The following is a 23294-nucleotide window of genomic DNA, read 5'->3' on the forward strand; positions in this document are numbered from 1 at the left end:
TTGAAATTGTACTTTTGGAGTGTCACCACTGACTCACCAGAGAATGTCTTCAAAATTGCATTCTTCATCAATAGGCTCAAAACAAGACAGCGGCCACAAAACCCAAACATGAAATTCTTTTAATGATATAAATTTGTGTAAGAGTTTTTACAATTTCTTCAACGGCTGGTAAAATCAATAATTTTGCCTATCGTGTGAGGTTTTCAGCATTTTACTAAATAAGTAAAGAGATAGAGTAAAACGCTCACTAATCATCATCTTCTCAATATCAGGTCAGAGAGATTTGGTGGGTGTATTCTGAACTTTATCTTTGAGTGTTTGAAAGTTTTGCAAACCTTTATCTTTTTACCAGGGTGGCATCATCTCAAATGATCCTCCAGCTTAATTAATTGGTTTCATAGCATCATAAAAAAATGGCACATTAACACTCGCTTGTTTGACAAGAAAGCAATGAAGTTGAATTTCAAATACTTAACGCTGTACAGTCTACATTTTTTTTGCTAAAGTTATAACTAGACAAAACTACACTATTTAAATATAGTTATTAAATTAAATGAAACAATTTTTCATTCAATCAGCAGGATAAACATTTTAAGGATTTCCTAAGGTACAAATCATATGTGTGTATGAAAAAATTCCAATTGTCAAAATTAAAGTCACTACATGCTGAATTGAGATTCTTTATCGTATACCCTCAATTCCCTTTTTAACCTTCGTAGACCTCCTGGGGGTCTATATAGACCACTTTGGAAATCACTGATAAAGATTAAATTCAAGAAACAAAAATTGAACACAAAAAATGGATGATGCAAATTTTATTCTATTTGTTATTGGACAAAATACAATGAAATCAAATGAACCACTACATTTTTTTTTCTCCAATGGTGTAAATATTATTAATAAAATACAGTGAAATCAAGTGAACCTCTACATTGTTTCTGTAATGACATCAGTGTTCAACACTAACCTACAGCCAAAAGCTGCAGTTACAGAGTTACAGAAAAGAGCATAGTTAATTATTAGTTATTATTAGATTTTTATTTTTTTTTGAAGAAAGTTCAATGTACTCAGCAGGATTGAAGTGAAACTGTTGAATAGACCCTCTAAAAGAACTACAATTATCTGGTCCAAAGACTACCCAGTACTTAAGACCACAAACAATTAGTTCCACCTTCATTTAGCAATAAACAAATATAACTAATAAAATAAAATAAGCATTTTTTTTTGTACACAACTTTGTCCAATTCATATCCCAATGTATAATAATGGACGGATTAAATACTGTAGTACAAGTGAAACCTTAAATTGATTACAAAACCTGAATAGATAACTTAGATAACATTAGTTTTGTGACAATTAAATACGGAGATATTAAATCAATTTGTATATATCTAATAATACATTTTCTTTTCTAAACTTGATCAAGTTGTGGTTTTTATGGACATTTAGGTAGTATAAAAATATCAAGTTTGCTTTGGTTTTACTTTTTCTTTTCTTATGTCAGAATAATTGACTGTCAAACTGTTAAGAGATTTTGAATTTCCTCCCCATGTGGGATCCAAGAAGCTTTTTGAAAATCTAATGAGAAAGGAAAATAAATTTAAAGACATATAGAAACACTATTTCTTATTTCTTCCGTGCAAATATATATTTGACAATATGATGACATCAATGCTCATCTCATCAACACTATGATGACACCAACACTCATCAACACTATGATGACACCAACACTCATCTCATCAACACTATGATGACACCAACGCTCATCTCATCAACACTATGATGACACCAACGCTCATCTCATCAACACTATGATGACACCAACGCTCATCTTTTTTTCTTTTGATTTGTTGTTTCATAGTCTTTTTTACACTCAAAAAGTTCTTTCTGGATTTATCATCAGCAGTTTACTCCACCCCACCAGCCAGACAATGCAAACACATTTTTAGGAGCTTGCAACCCACAGTTTGAGAAACACTGATTTAGAGATTTATTCAGGAAATCAATAGACTTATAGAATAATATATACATTTATTTAGTACTGTAAGCTTGATGCCTCTTACATGCTTAGCAATTCTTTGAATTGTCAACATTCAAATACTATTTGATCAACATATATGTCCTTCATGAGCTGCTAGCATTACACTAGAGACAACTTATAGATCAGTGCTTGCAAAGTATTGATAAGTGAAAAGTATCATCAGACATATAGGAGAAGTGCCCTTCAACACACATACATAGGGTGAAACCATAGCATGAGTCAACGGAAACAAAAAAAAACAACACAGAATACACAAGAGAATGTTCAATAAATAATCCATTTCAAATACTATTAATTCAACAGTGGGATGTCTTAGGGACATTTCTTAGGATAAAAAAAAGAAGCTAATGAAACAGCCAATAATTAAGAAATAAATTTGATGCTTGATGTTGTCAAATATATTGATTCATTTTTACACCAATTTTAAATCAAATGATCATATTAGAAATTGTGTATGTAACAAACTATGATAATGGGATATATATACATAACAAACTATCAACAAATTATATTACTGGAGTTCTTTTTGTTTTTAATATTAGATTTCAATTCAGAACTAAGTAATGAAAACTCAAGTTATGAGAGCAGATTGGCTTTACAGTTTTAAATAATTAAACTAAAGCAAACACTTCTGTTGGTGAATCACATCCTTTGATCCAAGTCATGAAAAGTTCATGTATTCAAATTAAAACCAAACATTTAAAATATTGCTATTATTGTTATGACATACGAAACAAATATATTGTAGACATAAGTATGGACAGCAAAGAGAAAACTTTTGATTTTTTTTTTTATGTATCAAGAAAACTGAAAAATGATAAATATTTGATCAAAGAAAATCTCTAAGGATTGCTTTGAAGTAGAATAATCTTGGTAGAGATCAACATGGAGTCAACACATACACTGAGAAACTCAGATGTATTCAAAAGTTAATTTCTCTGAAATAAAAAGAAAATTAAAAAGTATTAATCAATTAAAATTAACATATTTCAATATTTTCTCTGCAAACTTCAATAATATGAATAATCATCTTTTACATTAATAAACAAAACAAATGTTGAATGATAAAATCTAAAAAACAATGAAAATTGATAAATACAAATATGTTACTATTTGTAGTTTTTTAGTCCTTAAATACAACTAGCATTATCCACCAGCTTTGCTAATTGATTTGTTCCCAGGCTTAAGATTGTGTTGTTGGTTGTTTTTTTTTTTTTTTGTCATGAACCCTTTCCATTATTTTTCTTTATTATAACAATGCAATGATATAAAGTTAGAGGCTATTCAGACTAGCCTATATATCCCCCCCCCAACTTTTCTTCATAACAAATAAGGTCAGTCTTATTTACATAATATGACTATTCTTCTGTTTTTCAGTTCTTATTTAAAATATTTCATAGGCTCTAGGATAGTTTTTACACTGAGCCCTTTTTTTTTGTTTCTTATTACATCCTGCAAAGGTTCACATAATACTTTGGCCATACCCCCCTTTATTTTTTTTTCATTTCTAATGAAACAATACAAATCCCCTCCCCCCCCCCCCCCCTCATATACTAGAATATGTTACATTTAATTGGGATGGTCCTCTTTAAATTACCCTGCCCAAGATACATCTGGCCTGTGAATTCTCTACCACATTTCCCCCTCCCCCTTTTTTTTTCAAAACATTTGAATTGAAGTATCTATTCTATTTCATTGGTATAGAGTTGATATTTTTGTCTTTTGGCACATCTGCACAATTTAGGCCATGTCATGCCCATAAACCACCAAGAGTAACTTCCCCTTTATAGCTCAATAGCTAAATGTTATATAGCTAAGTTATTAAAAATAAGGTCCATTCAAAAAAGCTCAAATAGTAAAAATGTATATATTTTTTGTCAGTGAATTCGATTACCAATATCACCCCCACACACACACACACTCTCCACCTTAGAAAATAGATTACAAACAATGCATGAGTATTCTTCAACTTTTCTGCTTTTCATAAAAATATTTCAATGTTCACTGAAGCTTTTAAACACCATCAACTTTTGAATCAACTAATGGCTCATTGCCATGTCACAAGTCTTACATTACAACATGTGACGTCTAAACTGCCCACAGATTGCATCATTGCAGGTTAGTTTTCAGGCCTTCTCTTGCTAGAACCTTGACCCTCAGATTAAACGTCTGATGCTCTACCAACTGAGTTAACTGAGTCTTAGTGATATCAGAGGAAATTATGCCCAAAAGGTCAAGTGTGTAAAAATGGAAACATGATTTTGTAGTTTTTAATTTAAAAAAACAGATCAAGTGAAGTTTGCAAAAAAAACACTTTATTGTTAAATTTAACTGCCATGAAAATCATGAAAATATCTTAGTTGTCATAGACCAAAGGTAAGTAAATTTTTTTGTATTTTTTCATCCACCACGAGTGTGATTAGTGAATAAAGACTTTTGCATATATATATATATATATATATATATATATATATATATATATATATAGGCTAGGGTTAGGGTTAATATATATATTAAGATTTGGTTATAGCATATATACAATATTTAATTAAAAAAATAAATCTATTGCTATACAAAATGAATTTTGGTTATGAAGCTATACTAAGTAAGTGCAATGTGTCTGGCCACTACTTTATGAATTGTTATTTGTTAAGCTTTTAAAGAAAACTAGCTGAAAAGGTTCAGATCAAATTACATGTCTTTATACAACCACAATTTTAGTTTTCGTTTAATTTACAGAATGTCTTGAACTAGTTTTTGATTTCCTAGAGAGAGAGAGAGAACTAGCCAAGAGACAAAGTTGCACACAAGTGGAAAGAGAATTGGTAAAGCTGCTAAAAGAAACTGTCACAAGTTTTTATGTCAAATATTCTAGAGAGACCAATGGATGTTGTCATAGAAACACTTGACAGTGTGGCTGCTTCAACATGTTTTATACAGAAAACTTAAAATTTTAATTAAAGCATGATAATCTATACAAGCAAATGATTGATTTGTTTGGTGAATAAATCTATTTTTAAATTTCAAGGCATACAAGAAGTTCATTTTTTTCCTAATGATTTATTTTATTTATTGATGTGTTACACATTTACGTCTGCCACATCTTTTCACCCATAAATAAGGTAAATGTACTGAAAAACTTACCAAGGTTAAGGCCAGTAATTATCAGACAACTGAAACAAAGACGGATAACAATCCTGATTCTTAGAAGGAATTTTGTGTGTGTCTCTTTAACATTTTATTTGTAAAGGAAGTGTCTTTGAGTTGAACACTTTTCACTAGTTCTATCTATTTGAGTTGAACACTTTTCACTAGTTCTATCTATTTGAGTTGAACACTTTTCACTAGTTCTATCTATTTGAGTTGAACACTTTTCACTAGTTCTATCTATTTGAGTTGAACACTTTTCACTAGTTCTATCTATTTCTATTGATAGGAAAATCCCCTTGTACTCCTTTATTTAAAGTGACATGAAAATCTTTATTAGTTCTGCTTAGAGATTATATTCTTAAGAGTTACAATAATGATCTTTATCAGTTCTGTTTAGAGATTATATTCTTAAGAGTTACAATAATGATCTTGTATCAGTTCTGTACACCATTAGGTAGGACAATGTGTAGAAGCTGGGAAAAGGTGTTATTAATTAAATATAGTATCAAACAGCAGTGCACTGAAATCACACAGACATTTAAAAAGCTTTAGAAAAAAAAGAAGCTATAAGAAGATCTTTAAAATCAAATGCAATTTTTTTTTATTAAAAAAAAAAAAAAAAAGTAAATGTATCAAAGTTTTTACATTTTTGTTGTTGATTGATTTTGTTCATCTAGTCAGTTGAAAAGATTTTGTTTACTTACTGAAATTTATTTTCTTACTTTTTTTTTTTTGCACTTAAAAAAAACAAACAAAACAAAAAAAAAATGTAGATTAAAACAAAAGAAAACTTCATCTTCTACAATTAGGACTAGAAAGAAATAGTTTGAGAGTTCTTGGCACTAACTAGTGTTCTCTTAGTTCTTCTGACTTCTATAATGTCGGTATTGTAATTGAATAAGACGAGCAGCAGCTTCTTTTTGACTTTTTTCATGTATTGCAGACTTTTGTATTTTTCTAGAAACATAACCTCTATAACTGGCCTGAATCAGACTTGCGGCTTTCTCTTGTTGAATGATGTTTTTGGCCTGAAGTTCTTTTTGATTTGTCAGTTGCTTTCTTGTTTTGAAGCTTCGATAGCCTGACTGAATTTTGACTGCTGCAGCATTTCGCTTTTTGACATTGACCTGTTTTCTTGAAAGGTAACCTCTATAAGTAGCCTGGATCTTTATAGCATTCCTTTCTTTCTGCTTTATGGATTTCCTTGCTTGATGAGCTCGATACGATGATTGGATTTTTACAGCAGCTTTGATCTGCTCCTGGTGAGCTAGATGTTCTCTCCCCTTATATCCTCTATAGCCTGCCTGAATTTTAACAGATGCATTAATTCTGTCTGCTGTGCTTCCAGCTTTTAAGTGTTTCCTGTTTTGATAGCCTCTGTAAGCTGATTGGATTTTACTAGCTGCCATGTCCTTTTTATTTTTTTGCGATACATATTGCCGAGTTTGATGACCTCGATAAGTAGCTTGTATTTTTTTTGCTGCTTTAATTTCATCCTCTTCATTGATATGTTTTGTTTGACTTTGCCGTCTGTAAAGGTAGCCTCTATAAGCAGCTTGAATCTTTCTAGCAGACAACTCCATTGATTTCTTCTGTGAATGACTGTTTAGTTTTCTTGTTTGGTATCCTCTGTAACTTGCTTGAATCTTCAAAGCAGCATTGTTTTTCTTAAGCCTATCTTGGTGTGATCTATAGCCTCTGTAGGAGGATTGAATCTTGAATGCAGCCATCTCTCTGGCATGCTGATCAACTTTGTTTTTCTCTCTTAAAGACTTTCTTTGTAAGTGTGACCTGTAAGATGCCTGGATTTTGGCAGCAGCAGCATCCTCATTTCTACTAGTCTGCCAACAAAAATAGAACTATGTTGACAAAAAAATGCCTGATGAATTTGTTGCTAAGTTTATGGATATATTACTATATATTTATTTATTTATATAAAATAAATTATATTAATTAGGTTTCACTTTAATAAAAAGATTTTTCGTTTGTAGGATTTAATAATTAGATCTTTAGCTTTTGTCATTTGTCTCTTAGAAACCCAGTGTTTTTCTGCATGGAATGTTTTTTTGTTTTCAGAGGATCTGTCATTCTAGTGTGTTTACTCATGTGTCATTCTAGTGTGTTTACTAATCTGTCATTCTAGTGTGTTTACTCATGTGTCATTCTAGTGTGTTTACTCATGTGTCATTCTAGTGTGTTTACTAATCTGTCATTCTAGTGTGTTTACTAATTTGTCATTCTAGTGTGTTTACTAATCTGTTATTCTAGTGTGTTTACTATAATCTGTCTTTCTTGTGTGTTTACAAACATGTTGTTCTAGTGTGTTTACTAATGTGTCATTCTTGTATGTTGTTTACAAATGGTTTTTTTTCTAGTGAGTTTAGAAATGTATCTTTTTATGTGTATACTAATGAGTCTTTCTAGTGTGTTTTTTATAGGTACAATATTGATGTAAATTTAGACAATCAATACAAAATGCATGACTAGATTGACCTAGGGACACCAATAGTGCTAGGACATAAGCTTGTTCTCTTTTGATGTAACATCTGTATTTTATAACATTTCTAAGGCTCAATAAAAGGGAATCAAGCATGCATAAGGATGTTAATGTACACAAACACAAATACATAGAGTTGTCCACCTTAATCACACAGATACATTTCCACTTTACTTTCACTTAATGGGCAGAAATCTTCACAACAATAAATCACTTCTATGCATTTGTGCACACTATGTGCATTATGAATATTTTGGTGCTCTGATCTTCAACATTTATATATTTGACAAATGTGCCTTATAGACTTTGACATATGTGCCTTATAGATGTTGTCAAATGTGCGTTATAGACTTTGTCAAATGTGTCTTATAGACTTTGACAAATGTTGTCTAATAGACTTTGACAAATGTGCCTTATAGACTTTGACAAATATGTGTAATAGACTTTGACAAATGTGCCTTATAGACTTTGACAAATGTTGTCTAATAGACTTTGACAAATGTGCCTTATAGACTTTGACAAATATGTCTAATAGACTTTGACCAATGTGCCTTATAGACTTTGACAAATGTGCCTTATAGACTTTGACAAATGTGCGTTATAGACTTTGACAAATGTGCCTTATAGATGTTGTCAAATGTGCATTATAGACTTTGTCAAATGTGCATTATAGACTTTGACAAATCTGCCTTATAGACTTTGACAAATGTGCGTTATAGACTTTGACAAATGTGCCTTATAGATGTTGTCAAATTAGTCTTATAGACTTTGACAAATGTGCCTTATAGATGTTGTCAAATGTGCATTATAGACTTTGTCAAATGTGCATTATAGACTTTGACAAATGTGCCTTATAGACTTTGACAAATATGTCTAATAGACTTTGACAAATGTGCCTTATAGACTTTGTCAAATGTGTCTTATAGACTTTGACAAATGTGTCTTATAGACTTTGTCAATTGTGTCTTATAGATGTTATCAAATGTGCATTATAGACATTGTCAAATGTGTCTTATAGACTTTGTCAAATGTGTCTTATAGATGTTGTCAAATTAGTCTTATAGACTTTGTCAAATGTGTCTTATAGACTTTGACAAATGTTGTCTAATAGACTTTGACAAATGTGTCTTATAGACTTTGACAAATGTGCCTTATAGACTTTGACAAATGTGTCTTATAGACTTTGACAAATGTGTCTTATAGACTTTGACAAATGTGTCTTATAGACTTTGATAAATGTGTCTTATAGACTTTGACAAATGTGTCTTATAGACTTTGACAAATGTGTCTTATAGACTTTGACAAATGTGTCTTATAGACTTTGTCAAATGTGTCTTATAGACTTTGACAAATGTGTCTTATAGACTTTGACAAATGTGTCATTTGTTTACATTTACTCCTACATTTCATTAAAAAAAAAACAACTCTAATTTCTATCAAGAAGGATACGAACTATAGAAAATGATTTCAAAACATTGAGACAGCTGTCAATGAAAATAAAAAGAAAATGATTTCAAAACTTTAAGACAGCTGTCAATGAAAATAAAAATAAAATGATTTCAAAACTTTGAGACGGCCGTCAATGAAAATAAAAAGAAAATGATTTCAAAACTTTGAGACAGCTGTCAATGAAAAAAAAAGAAAATTACTTTTTATTAAAAAGAGAATTACAATTTTAATATAAAAAAAGCAAAATAAAACTTCTGTTTCTATAAGAACATCCAAACTAATGCAGAAAATACTTTACTTTTTACATGAATGTCCAAAAAGTAGCAATAGATTACATTTATTTCTATAAGGAAGTCCTAAAATTAGTACGAGATTCCTTTTTTATTCTCTGAGAATGCCCTAGACATTACAGATGTTTCTCTAAGAATACCCTAAACATGGTTGATGTTTCTCTAAGAATGCCCTAAACATGGCTGATGTTTCTCTAGGAGTGCCCTAATTGTGGCTAATAACTGATATTTCTGTAACAATGCCATGAAAACAAAGAGGCTTTTATTTGAGTGTGCTTACACTTTAATATAGGTTAGGTTTATGTGTGTGCTAGGATGTCTCTTCTATATATTTCAGATCGAAGGTTTAACTATTATGTTGCGACATGTTCAGATCAGAGGTTTAACTAATTATGTTGATACATGTTCAGATCAACGGTTTAACTATTATGTTGGACATGTTCAGATCAAAGGTTTAACTATTATGTTGAGATGTTGTATTGAAAGTAGAGAAATGATTTTAGTCTTCCATTATTTTCTTAAATATTTTTTTTAGTTTAATGTCCTGAAGATTTTGAGTTTTAGATTATTTTGTATCCAAACAGTAAGTCAAATGAAAAAGGTTAGAACAAACCTGAAAGTGTTAGACAACTCAGTGATAACAGTGCTCCTAAGATAGTTCTCAGTAAATAAAACACACTTATTAACTTGTATTGAACGTTTGCTTTCTTGTCTTATAATTTTAATGGGCTTCTAAATAATTTGGACAGTTTGAATCGATCTTATCTAAGGGAGACTATCCTAGAAACACTGTAGAAAAAAATAGATAAGTGACAAGTGCCTCAGTACACAGCACACTTTAGAATTACCCCCCATTCTACTTTGGCTTTTTCTGGGTTTCACTTGCATGATTTTTATTCCCATCAGATTTGAGATTGGTATTTTTAGGGGGTGTGTTGACATAGGAACTGGTATCTGTATGAAGTAGATTCTCAGAAGACTCAACCTGCAGGGAGAACCATTCAGAGGGATATTTGTTTTTCATTTGTACCATTTGGGATTAGATAAGAAGTCAAAGGAGTCTCTAACCAGTTCTAATAACATGTCCATTAACTAGAGTCTTATCTAATTAGTCAGTGTCCAATTGTAACTTGGTGGAGAGAGGATAGGAAGATAAGAACTTACAGACTTCCCATGAAGGTCAGATCTCTCTAAAGTCTTTCTTGCTGTGTAACCACGATATGCAGACTGAATTTTGGTTGCAGCCCATTCTTCCTGGTCCCACATGTCTTCATCTTGGTTTTTCTTAGGTACTTGTTTAGGATTTTTCTCTTTTTGAGAATCTCCTTTTGGTTTGGTCTCTTTCATTTTCTCATTAGCATCACTTAGCTGTTTTCTTGTTTGGTAACCACGGTAACCAGACTGAATTCTAAGTGCTGACTCCTCTTCCTTATGTCTTTGAAGATCTTGTCTGGATCTGTATCCACGGTAACTTGCCTGGATTTTGGCAGCAGCAGCATCTTTTTCAGCTTTTGTTGCTTCTTTTGGTTTTACAACTTTTCTAGGTGTACTGTCTTCTTTGGGCTGTTTTCTAGGTGTACTGTTTTCTTTGGGCTGTTTTTTAGATGTATTGTCTTCTTTGGGCTGTTTCCCCTTTTCATAATCTTTGTCTTTGAATTTGTCAAGATTTTTTCTGGTTTGGTAACCACGAAAACCTGCCTGAATCTTAGCTGCTGCTCTTTCCTCTTCATCAAAATGATCAGTTAGTGGTGCAGAGTTTTTAGGAGCAGATTTTTTTGATTTATCCACCATTTCTTGCCTGGCTTTGTAACCTCGATAACCTGATTGAATTTTGGTGGCTGACTGAAATACACAAGAATATAGTTTATTAGCTACATTGCAATAGTTTTCAATGCTGCACTAAATAGTTGGGTTATTGATAATGCCTTTGGTTTCAGTGAAGCTATGCCTATATAGTCAGATAACATGACAGGTATTTCAGATAACATGACAAGTATCACAGTTAACAGGCCACTGGATCTGTGACACTTGTCATGATATCTTAGAAATGTTGTCATTTTATCCTGTCTTGTCATGTTATCTGAGACACTGGTCATTATTTCAGAAAAATATCAAGATATACAACTGTCAAAGAAATGTTCTAATTGACATGCTTGATCTCATGCAGGGAACTGCCAGGTTAATTGATCACATTGTGTAATGGAGGTCAACATTTGTGTGTGCACATTACCAGATCCTTCTGATAGTCTTTTAAAATACAATAAAAGGTGGAGACAGAAAGATGTAAGTAAACAAGTAGGTGGAGACAAAGATGTAAGTAAACAAGTAGGTGGAGACAGACAGATTTAAGTAAACAAGTAGGTGGAGACAGAAAGATGTAAGTAAACAAGTAGGTGGAGACAGACAGATTTAAGTAAACAAGTAGGTGGAGACAGAAAGATGTAAGTAAACAAGTAGGTGGAGACAGACAGATTTAAGTAAACAAGTAGGTGGAGACAGAAAGATGTAAGTAAACAAGTAGGTGGAGACAGACAGATTTAAGTAAACAAGTAGGTGGAGACAGAAAGATGTAAGTAAACAAGTAGGTGGAGACAGAAAGATGTAAGTAAACAAGTAGATGGAGACAGACAGATTTAAGTAAACAAGTAGGTGGAGACAGACAGATTTAAGTAAACAAGTAGGTGGAGACAGAAAGATGTAAGTAAACAAGTAGGTGGAGACAGACAGATGTAAGTAAACAAGTAGGTGAAGACAGAAAGATGTAAGTAAACAAGTAGGTGGAGACAGAAAGATAGAGGCTTCATAGATGAGAGCTGGCACTCCCAGATCTATATGTGTGTATAAAAAACTGTGTATTTGATTTATAATATGTTTAGGTTAGTTCTAGGATAAAAGTAATTTAGGTTTTTTTTACATTTTATATATAGGCTAGTGCAGAGTAGAACACTTCACTTCCATTACTAGTCTGCTATTTGCAGTGTTTTCCTTCTGGTCTCAGTAGCTTCTAAAGTGTTACCTGATGCTGATAACCATTTTATGTTTTTTTTTTGTTTTTGTCGCTGATCAGTTTTACTAAACTTAGTCTTAAGCACCTACATTCCATGGCCAGTTATTTATTAATTAAATTATTTTTCTAAGTCTGTAAACCATGGTTTGTCCTATTTGTATATTTTATATTAGTGTACAGTGAGGCACAAATTGTGGATGTAGGTATGTCTGGACATGATGTCACACTCTCCGCTATGTTTGCGTTTACCAGTTATAACCAGGTCAGAACCATTTTGGAACCCTTTTATCTTCACCTGTGAGTGTGTGGTTGGTGCTGTGTGGAGTGCCACAGTTTTATTTTATTAATATTCATTATTTTGTGCTATTCTGTACCTGGGACAGCCTGTAAGTTGTAAAATATTTTACATTATGACTTTAATTACTTTAGATTGCCTGTAAGTTGGACAACTCTAATGACTTTGGATTACCTGTAAGTTGGACAACTCTAATGACTTTGGATTACCTGTAAGTTGGACAACTCTAATGACTTTGGATTGCCTGTAAGTTGGACAACTCTAATGACTTTGGATTGCCTGTAAGTTGGACAACTCTAATGACTTTGGATTACCTGTAAGTTGGACAACTCTAATGACTTTGGATTGCCTGTAAGTTGGACAACTCTAATGACTTTGGATTACCTGTAAGTTGGACAACTCTAATGACTTTGGATAACCTGTAAGTTGGACAACTTTAATGACTTTGGATTGCCTGTAAGTTGGACAACTCTAATGACTTTGGATTGCCTCTATGTTTCTGGATGTTATTTTGATGGAACCAAAAGTTACCCCCCCCCCCCACCAGTCATCCTCTAGTTAGTAAATCTCACTACCTTCTTTATTACTTTTTTTTATTTCTTCTTCTTTGTTCTCATTGTTATGTTGGAGTGTTCAGATAACTAGACCAATATATGAGATGAACTGCGCAGTGGTATCCAAATCAGGGAGCTCTCCATATAGTTTCTTTCTATTGGGGTGTTTTGGGGCCAGTGTCTTATACGGGCCTCGTGGTAAAGAGAGCAGTTTTGGAGGATGTGGTCGGCATTCTCTCGTGATACTCCACAAGGGCAGATTTCACTGGTTCCAATTTTGAGTTTCCGGTACATGTGTTACTTTATTTGATGTATTTGTGACTTCATTCAGAAGTTTATCTTTAAAAGTATTTATTTTTTATATTTTTTTTTGGCATAATGAATAATAATAATGTGAATTTGTTTCATCTATGGAATAATTGATTTTGTTGAATTTAGTTGGAAGATAATTAACTCAAGGAAGTTGTATTCAACACTGTTTCTTCATTGTGTTTATAGAGAGGCATAGCTAAACCTGCAAGTATTTGAGAGGACAAAAAATAGTGTGGCTTTGACTTTTGCAATCTTCTATTTTGATGTTTGCATCCCATTCACTTTGGTTCAGCATACAAAACTAATAAATGAGAAAATAAATATAGACTAGTTCTAAAGTAGGGAAGGACAACTCTAAATGAGACTTGATATAGACTAGTTGTAAAGTAATGAAGGACAACTCTAAATGAGACTTGATATAGACTAGTTGTAAAGTAATGAAGGACAACTCTAAATGAGACTTGATATAGACTAGTTGTAAAGTAATGAAGGACAACTCTGAATGAGACTTGATATAGACTAGTTGTAAAGTAATGAAGGACAACTCTAAATGAGACTTGATATAGACTAGTTGTAAAGTAATGAAGGACAACTCTGAATGAGACTTGACAAATTTTTTTACAATGTGCAAATAAAATACAAGAAAAAAAAAAGAATAAAAGTCAAAACAGTAAAATCTCAAGAAAACAGAAACCATTCTAGACACAGTCTAGACAGTAAAGACACAGTCTAGAGAGAGTAAATGTCCAGAAGACAGAAGTGAGGGAAGTATGTCCAGAGTTTCAAATAAATCAAAAGTTTGTTTTTTTACTTTTATTTCCTCCTCTTGTTGGTTAGATTTTTTGCTTGAAGAATTAGTCTGAGCAGCTCTATAGTTGTCTCCCTTTTTGGTTAGAGTTTCCTAAGAAAGAAAACAATTAGTGTTAACTAAAAAAAAAAATACCTAAGAAAGAAAACTTTTAGTATAACAAAAAAGAAGTGACTGTATTAAATGTAATTGTATTAAATGTCAATGTATTCAACCTCTTTTGCTTTCTTTGTGTTTCTTGGTGGAATAAATTCATCCTGAAATAAGAAAGAAACAATTATATTTCTTCTAGGCAGCCATCACTTCAATGTGGATTATTGAAGAATATTTGTGACTAAGATTGTTAATGAAATAAGATTAATAAGGGAAACTATTTGAGAAGTATTTTGTGTTATAAAAGCTTGATAAGAGAGAAATATTTCCAAGACAGTATTTACTTTTTAACACAATTGTTCAAGTCGAAGTTTCAATGTTTGGCATTGAGTCTGGATGAAAATAATAAGAACAAAACAAAAATGTTGATTTACCTCCACTTCCTCAGCTTTCTGTCTATCTATGGGATAGTCCGTCTTGGTATGTCTAGAGTCAGGAATTTCTTTGGCATCTTTAGTTGTTTTGTTAGATTGTTTGGCTTTAAAAACTCCCCCATGATCTGAGAAAATTTTGTTTAAAAGTAACATAAAGTTACAAATTTGATCTAAAAGTTACAAACATTGGATCTAAAAGTTAAACAGATGTGGCTGTACAACTGTCAACCTTTTCCAACCCTCATTGACAAACTTTTTTCTTTTCTTACTGGCCTCATCATCATTGTTATTGTTTTGCATGGGAATGAAAACAACTCATGCAGACACACAAGTAGTGTGCACTGGCGGATCCAAGGGGGGGGCGGTAGGGGCAATCGCCACCCCCCCTCCCCGAGGGGCGGACGAACTTTAGTATAGGATTCACACAATTTGTATACCAATTTATTACTTATGTTAAAAATATATACTAACTATTTTTATTTCAACCTATTTTTAGATTAATTTGCCCCCCCCTCTAGTATGTTGGCTGATTTGGTGGGGTCGGGAGGGGGCGATGGTATCAATCCCGCCCCCCCCCCCTTACACTTTCAAGTGGGGGGGCGGTCAAATTTACTTGTAGAAATCACAGCTTGCTAACAAAATCAATTAAATATCTATATCGTTGTAACTTGTTATTGATATTTTAACCGATCTTTTTATGCTGTCGTTTCCTGTTTGCTGATTGGTGTGTGTCGGGGGGGGACAAATACCTCTACTGCCCTTCCCACCTAAACCCTTTGAGTGGGGGGGGGGGGGCGGTCCGTTTTTATGGAGAAATCATAGTTTGTGAACAAAATTAGTTGAATTAATATATACATTTTATATTTATGTCGCTCCCTTTCTGGTATTTTGGCTCTGAGTGCTGGGGGGGGGGGCAGTCCTATTTTTGTGGAGAATCATAGTTTGTGAATAAAATTAGTTGAATATCTATATAATATAAACTACGTATTGATATGTGACCCATTGTATATTATGTCGTACCACACTCTAATCTCAAATTGTATTATTAGTAAATTTAAATAAAAAAGGGTTGTACCAGATGGGAGGGGCAATACATGCAATCGCATTTCCCCCATCGGACAAATCAATACTTTTTCTGTCACTAATATTATTTATATATACTATAAATTAAATTCTTATATCGAGTCGCCCCACCTCTATTCTTTAATGCCAAATGCAATCTTTAGCAGAAATTATTAAAGGAGCGAGGATTAATCGTTTTCACTCTACCGCCATTCCCATTTCCAGACAGAGTTTTTGTAATTTCACATGAATTTATCATAATTATTTTAAGAAAGACTTTGCATAGGAAAAGTTAGAATTAAAAACGAAATTTTTCAGTATAAGAGTCATGATTGAGATGAGTTCTAAACTCAAATAATGTTTTCATAGTCACCTTTTCCCAACCTTTACTCAATCTGATATTTTTCTAGCTAATTAAATTTGGGACTATAACTCACAATTTATACTAAAATATTCTTGAACACTATTTATCGAATAAGTTTTTTTTCGGCGGCGATCCTCAAAGCAAAAATCTAAATACGTGGGGTATCCTATCTTTTCAAGGAACAAATTGGTTTTATTTGCAATGTATTATGGGCCTATAAATTTATATTAGAATATTTTTCAAGTACAAAATTATTCAAAAGGTCCTTTTTTAATAGTATGAATAATGAGCTTTAGGTCAGGAGAATGCATTTCTGCAGTGAAGAATGCAAGAAAACACTTTTGGCGTTGGGGCTTCGCCCCGAACTCTATTGATGAATAAAGAGCTGTACTTGTCAGGAGAATGCGTTTCTGCAGTGAAAAAAGCAAGAAAACACTTTTGGCGTCAGGGCTTCGCCCCGAACTCCACAATAGAACCTTATAGCGCTGCCCCAGTTGTTTTATTTTCGCTGAAGGTTGAGAAATGCTGCTTTTTTTATTCTCATATATATATCTGTGTGTGTGTGTGTGCTGTACGCACATTTATGCGTAGGGTTAGGGTTTACTGGGCGTTAGGGTTAGGGTTTGGAAAAAAATCGCCCCCCCCCCCCCACTCCAAAGTTCTGGATCCGCTAGTGGTAGTGTGTAGAGGGAGACTTTGAAGAGAGATATTTTTCTACAGAGATTGAGGATTTATTGTGATCAGTAAATGTGAATTCATTTTAAATTAATTTTAAAGTATTCCTTTTACTGAGTATTGTGCTTTTCGTGAATGAGTCTATAATCAGATAAATAGCAACTAATTGGTGTTTTTATAACCCTTAACTATAGCAATATGATCTAAAAGTTACACATATGATCTACAGAATTAACAGCAAAAGCATATACAAGTCAAAATGGCCAGAGTTTGCTCTGAGTTGATTTTGAAGAAAGCTAGTATTTGATATGATTAGAATACATTTTTAAATAGGTTTACACTTGCTTGCATGACTATGTTCTACAGTAGTCTTAGCAAAAACAAGAAAAATAATCAGAAGATAGTGAAATGATGAAATATTTGTTGCCTTCTATCTCACTACATCACTTGCCTGTATCATAATCAACATTGGTGTCTGTTTTCTCTGGAGCTCTCTGGTATTTGACTGGTTTGGCTGGGAAAACATTCTCTTCTTTGGCCAACAGTTTTTGTCTGTTTAAAGAAAAGAGTAGATTTTTTTACTAGAGATAAAATGTTGTAACAATTGTAAATATAACAAATTAACATGCACCTACCTGTAAGGATAACTGTGAACTGAATTCTGTGTAGATTCATTGGAATGTTCTGGGGTTGACTGGTTTGTACTATTATTAGATCTTGGATGTAGAGGGGCTAAACTGAACAATAAAATTGGATCTGATCAAATACTTTTGTTCTTTTGTGCAATACAGACATAGAAAAGGGAAAGTAGACAAAAAAATGATACCCATAATAAGTTAATAACAGATTTTTTAGATGCAACTATTAACATCTTCATAATAATCAAGCTTACATTATAATATTATAAGAATGTATTCATAATCAAAGTTGAAGCGTAAAATGATGGGGTTTAGGATAAACAAACTTCTAGTTAAGAAATCTTTAGAGCAGAGTTTAAACTTAACATTCTGCAAACATTTTAGAGTCAATGTGGCCTTTTTGTTTTAAATATTTAATAATCCAACTTACAATTTACGCTCTAGTCTGGGAGAAGTGGCCAGATTTTTCACTCCTTGGTCATTGTATTTAGCTCTTTTAAATCTTTCCGTCTTCCTACAAGCCACATATTGTCCATTCGGTACTATTTGGTCTACATCTGATACCTTAATACCAGTCAACAAGTATAGCCTGGAGAAGGAAATGTCCAGTGATTCTAAAGTGAGACTGTTCAGAAGTATAAGCTTGATATTTTGCAATACACATTGCTCTCATTAGATGATATACTTATTAATGCAAGTTTCACTTACCCTAGTTTATTTTTACTTCAGTTTCTTATATTTGTGTGTTTTTTTAACTTCAGCTTCTTATGTTTGTGTGTTTAATTTACTTCAGCTTCTTATGTTTGTGTGTTTAATTTACTTCAGTTTCTTATATGTGTGTGTTTAATTTACTTCAGTTTCTTATATGTGTGTGTTTAATTTACTTCAGCTTCTTATATGTGTGTGTTTAATTTACTTCAGCTTCTTATATGTGTGTGTTTAATTTACTTCAGTTTCTTATATGTGTGTGTTTAATTTATTTGTTTGTTTGCTTGAAACTGTACTTCTGTTTTGTATTTATTCTGTACATTATTCCCTTGAATATTTAGTGCCTAACAAAATTGAAAACTGAACTAAAGAAGCCTGTGCAGGCATAAACCATAAATCACATTTATTTATTCATTACAATTTGAAGACATATTTTCTGTCAAGATCATTTCTGTTTAAAAAACAACACTTTGAATGAAAGTCAAGTCAATGTCTCAAAAACATTTTGCTCATTAAAGTCTCTTACTTCCCTTAATCAGTTCAACAAGTCTTACTTCTGTATAGTAAATTTAAAAAGTCTTACTTCTGTATAGTAAATTTAACAAGTCTTACTTTTGTATAGTAAATTCATGTAAATTCAAAAAGTCTTACTTCTGTATAGTAAATTCAAAAAGTCTTACTTCTGTATAGTAAATTTTTAAAGTCTTACTTCTGTATAGTAAATTTAAAAAGTCTTAATTCTGTTTAGTAAATTTAACAAGTCTTACTTCTGTATAGTAAATTCAACAAGTCTTACTTCTGTATAGTAAATTTAACAAGTCTTACTTCTGTATAGTAAATTCAAAAAGTCTTACTTCTGTATAGTAAATTTTTAAAGTCTTACTTCTGTATAGTAAATTTAAAAAGTCTTAATTCTGTTTAGTAAATTTAACAAGTCTTACTTCTGTATAGTAAATTTAACAAGTCTTACTTCTGTATAGTAAATTTAACAAGTCTTACTTCTGTATAGTAAATTCAAAAAGTCTTACTTCTGTATAGTCAATTCAAAAAGTCTTATGTCTGTATAGTAAATTTAAAAAGTCTTACTTCTGTATAGTAAATTCACAAAGTCTTACTTCTGTATAGTAAATTTAAAAAGTCTTACTTCTGTATAGTAAATTTAAAAAGTCTTACTTCTGTATAGTAAATATAAAAAGTCTTACTTCTGTATAGTAAATATAAAAAGTCTTACTTCTGTATAGTAAATTTAACAAGTCTTACTTTTGTATAGTAAAATCATGTAAATTTAAAAAGTCTTACTTCTGTATAGTAAATTTTTAAAGTCTTACTTCTGTATAGTAAATTTAAAAAGTCTTAATTCTGTTTAGTAAATTTAACAAGTCTTACTTCTGTATAGTAAATTCAACAAGTCTTACTTCTGTATAGTAAATTTAACAAGTCTTACTTCTGTATAGTAAATTTAACAAGTCTTACTTCTGTATAGTAAATTTTTAAAGTCTTACTTCTGTATAGTAAATTTAAAAAGTCTTAATTCTGTTTAGTAAATTTAAAAAGTCTTACTTCTGTATAGTAAATTTAACAAGTCTTACTTCTGTATAGTAAATTTAACAAGTCTTACTTCTGTATAGTAAATTTAAAAAGTCTTACTTCTGTATAGTAAATTCAAAAAGTCTTACTTCTGTATAGTAAATTTAAAAAGTCTTATTTCTGTATAGTAAATTTAAAAAGTCTTACTTCTGTATAGTAAATTTAAAAAGTCTTACTTCTGTATAGTAAATTCAAAAAGTCTTACTTCTGTAAAGTAAATTTAAAAAGTCTTACTTCTGTATAGTAAATTCAAAAAGTCTTACTTCTGTATAGTTAATTTAAAAAGTCTTACTTCTGTATAAGTAAATTTAAAAAGTCTTACTTCTCTACAGTCCCTAAACAATCCTCTTTCAACATGTCATTGACTTGGGATAAAACATTCTCTAATGTGAATGGTCGAACTCTTGGTGTAAGTAGCACACGCCTTGGTCCTCTAAGGTCACCACCATTGGGCCAGACTCTGCAAGATACAACACATAGTTTTGTAAAGAACTTTCAAATAGAACATAAAAATGATTTCTGAAATTATATGAATGAATCATAAATCTACTTTGCATTGCCAGTCATGAATCTACATTGAATGTATCAGTCATAAATCAACTTTGAATGTATCAGTCATAAATCAACTTTGAATGTATCAGTCATAAATCAACTTTCAATACTTCAGTCATAAATGTATGTAGACTACTGTATACAATAGTTAACTTTTTGTGTATGCAAGAGTTACCTACTTGTGTATACAAAAGTTACCTACTAGAGCAGTGGTCTTCAACCTTTTTTGGCCCACCGCCCCCTTTTCAAATTTTTTCTTTAAAAAAATCCACCAGCGCCCCCCTCTAAGAAAAACAGTTATAAAGAAGCGTGAGAAGGCAAATTTGAACAAAATATCATCTATTTATTAATTTTTACGCTGTCAATAACACTTATCCCGCTTGGGAGACGACCGCATGCCAAAGGCGATTGCTGTGAACTCCTTGGCCTATGACTGACGAGCTTTGAGGAGGACTGAGTTACAGAGGTGCACCCCTCCCCCGGAGCGCTATAAAGATTTATTCAGCCGCTATTTCGCTCTCACTGGCATAGGGGAAAGTACCTGGCAGCATTCTCTGGCAGCTGATAGCCTCTGAGAGAAACAGTTCGAGAGCTCTTACAGAAACTGCCGGACAAACATTTGATACTCAAAGAAAAGCCATTATTGAAGACAGGCGCAAAAGACGGAAAGAAAACTTAAATAGAACACCAGCATACAACGGCTTTGTCGGCATAAAATTCGGGAAAATATGTAGGTCGCAGTTGGGTTTGCTTAGTTATGTGAAACACTGGACTCAGCCGTAATCTTAGGAATTAAAGGCAAAAACAGCCAATATTATCATTATGCAAAAATTATGTCAAATAATTTGCAGTGATTACACACAAAAATTGATTGCAAAGACTTTCTTTCAAATCCTAAGAATAGTCTCCGTTTAAATTTTTGAATATTAGGGCCTACTGTTTTAAGTTTAATTGTAAATTTAGTTTTATTTGTTAATATAAATATTATTATTGCTGAATTCACTACAAAAAGAAATCAAGCTAACCCTAGTTGCTACATCAATTCTATTTCTTGGCTTAGTCATTAACGTTTGTTACGCACTAAATTAGGTGAACCATGTATGTTTACTGAAAAGCTAAAACATAATTTCAATTTCGACCACAGTTTTGGAATTTTACTGAAACATTTAAATGCAGCCACATCTCTGTTGTGCCTCCACAATCTCCATCGTTTGGGGTCCTGGGGGCTTGACATCTTTGGAGGCCGCTGCATTTTGCAAAATATTTAATTTAATTAATTAAAAAAGCACTAATTTGGGCCCTTCTTAAAGGGCGGCCCGGGGGATTTTTAAATTTCCCCCCCTCCCCCACCCTAGCTACGCCATTGTGTGCCTCCTATGTTTACATTCTTTTTACTGAAGACATAATTGTGTAAATCTATTTTTTCATGCAATTCAATTTAAACATCAGTAATAGATGTTTAATAATTGTCATTTATATATATTTTTTTACATTTTAGAAGCGAATCTTAATTTCTTCATACAGCATTGTTATGTGAATTGCATAGATATCGGTGTCCTTGGGCAGTAATTCATTTGTCAACAAACAAATCATGTGAGATTGTAAAACTCTTTAAAATAGATTTAATATCTCGATAAAATAGAAAACGATATAATCAATGAAAGTCAATCTCTTTCCTAGCAGTCGGAGGTTCGTTTCATTCAGTTGTGTTAGATGCCTAGCATGGAAAACAATTTTTTTAGCCTGCTTTAAGTCATCGCCAACCGTTGAATCTTCCCGTTTCTCAAAAAAAAAAAATTATTTAAGAGCTTAAAAAAACGAGCCATAACAATTAACAAACCCCTTTCGAAATCCAGCGAACTTCAGTTTACATAAGAGTCTAACAGTCTAACAACTTTTTCATCATTTGTTTCACAAAACTGTTGAAAGATGCGCTTATTTTCGGCATAGGTTTGTATTTTATTTACAGTTTTATAATTAGATTCAAATAGAAATTAAATTGCGGGCTAAACTCACTAGGTGAATAGTGAATAGATTTGTTCTTTATTCTATATTACTTATGAAGTCATTGTAGCGTCCAACCACTGATGGTTTCCTATATGTCCTCATAAGCTACATAACTAGACAATTTTGAAATAATATTTCATCTCTAAAAGAAAATAAGTCTTTTTGTGTAACATATGTTTTAAAAAAAAAATAGTTTTAATCAATTTTTCAACAATATCAAGAATTTTTAAAAGCTATGCATTTTTCTAAGAAGCCATTAAATCATATCCTGCTTTGCCGTTTTTTGTTTTTAATATTGTTTTAATTGTAGATTTTTATAATTGTTCATGAATAAAAGAGTAAGAATTTAAAAATAGAAAAAGAGATTCCCGAACTCAATTTCTAACGCTGTTTCTGTTCTTAAATTAGAAGCTAGTTAACTATAATTTGTCTATATTTAGTTTCCCAGCTTTAATGTTGAAGAATTTTTTAATTTGTTTTGTTTCAGAGCACCTTTAGTTTCTTCTTTCCGCCTTTATGCCCAGCGCCCCCTTACCGCCCCATTTTGTGCCCAGCACCCCCCTACCGCCCCTTTGGCTCTCAGCGCCCCCCAAAATCTCGAAAACGCCCCCCAGGGGGCGATATCGCCCCCGTTGAAGACCACTGTACTAGAGTATACAAGAGTTACCTACTAGAGTATACAAGAGTTACCTACTTATGTATACAAGAGTTACCTACTTATATATACAAGAGTTACCTACCTATGTATACAAGAGTTACCTATTTGTG

At 32.2% G+C, this 23294-nt stretch overlaps 1 protein-coding gene across 7 annotated transcripts in view; it reads right to left on the reverse strand.

The window, feature by feature from the left end:
• Positions 1–800: 800 nt before the first annotated feature.
• The window catches only part of LOC106050374 (doublecortin domain-containing protein 2-like), a 68825-nt gene continuing 46331 nt past the window's right edge, over positions 801–23294 (reverse strand). For 2 of the 7 annotated variants that reach the window (XM_056014981.1, XM_056014983.1), the window contains 10 exons: positions 20290–20427; positions 18103–18261; positions 17670–17771; positions 17486–17586; positions 14934–15058; positions 14622–14663; positions 14410–14499; positions 10595–11272; positions 6042–7035; positions 801–2982 (listed from right to left, as the gene is read on the reverse strand). In XM_056014981.1, coding sequence (XP_055870956.1) covers positions 6052–7035; positions 10595–11272; positions 14410–14499; positions 14622–14663; positions 14934–15058; positions 17486–17586; positions 17670–17771; positions 18103–18261; positions 20290–20427 — 2419 coding nt within the window. In that variant the 3' untranslated portion in view covers positions 801–2982; positions 6042–6051. Of the gene's footprint in view, positions 2983–5188; positions 5218–6041; positions 7036–10278; positions 10416–10594; positions 11273–14409; positions 14500–14621; positions 14664–14933; positions 15059–17485; positions 17587–17669; positions 17772–18102; positions 18262–20289; positions 20428–23294 lie in introns of all 7 variants that reach the window. The other 5 variants (XM_056014982.1, XM_056014986.1, XM_056014985.1 and 2 more) reach the window with 5 other exon arrangements.

Source organism: Biomphalaria glabrata, chromosome 17 (assembly GCF_947242115.1).
Source record: "Biomphalaria glabrata chromosome 17, xgBioGlab47.1, whole genome shotgun sequence".
NCBI lineage: Eukaryota > Metazoa > Mollusca > Gastropoda > Planorbidae > Biomphalaria > Biomphalaria glabrata.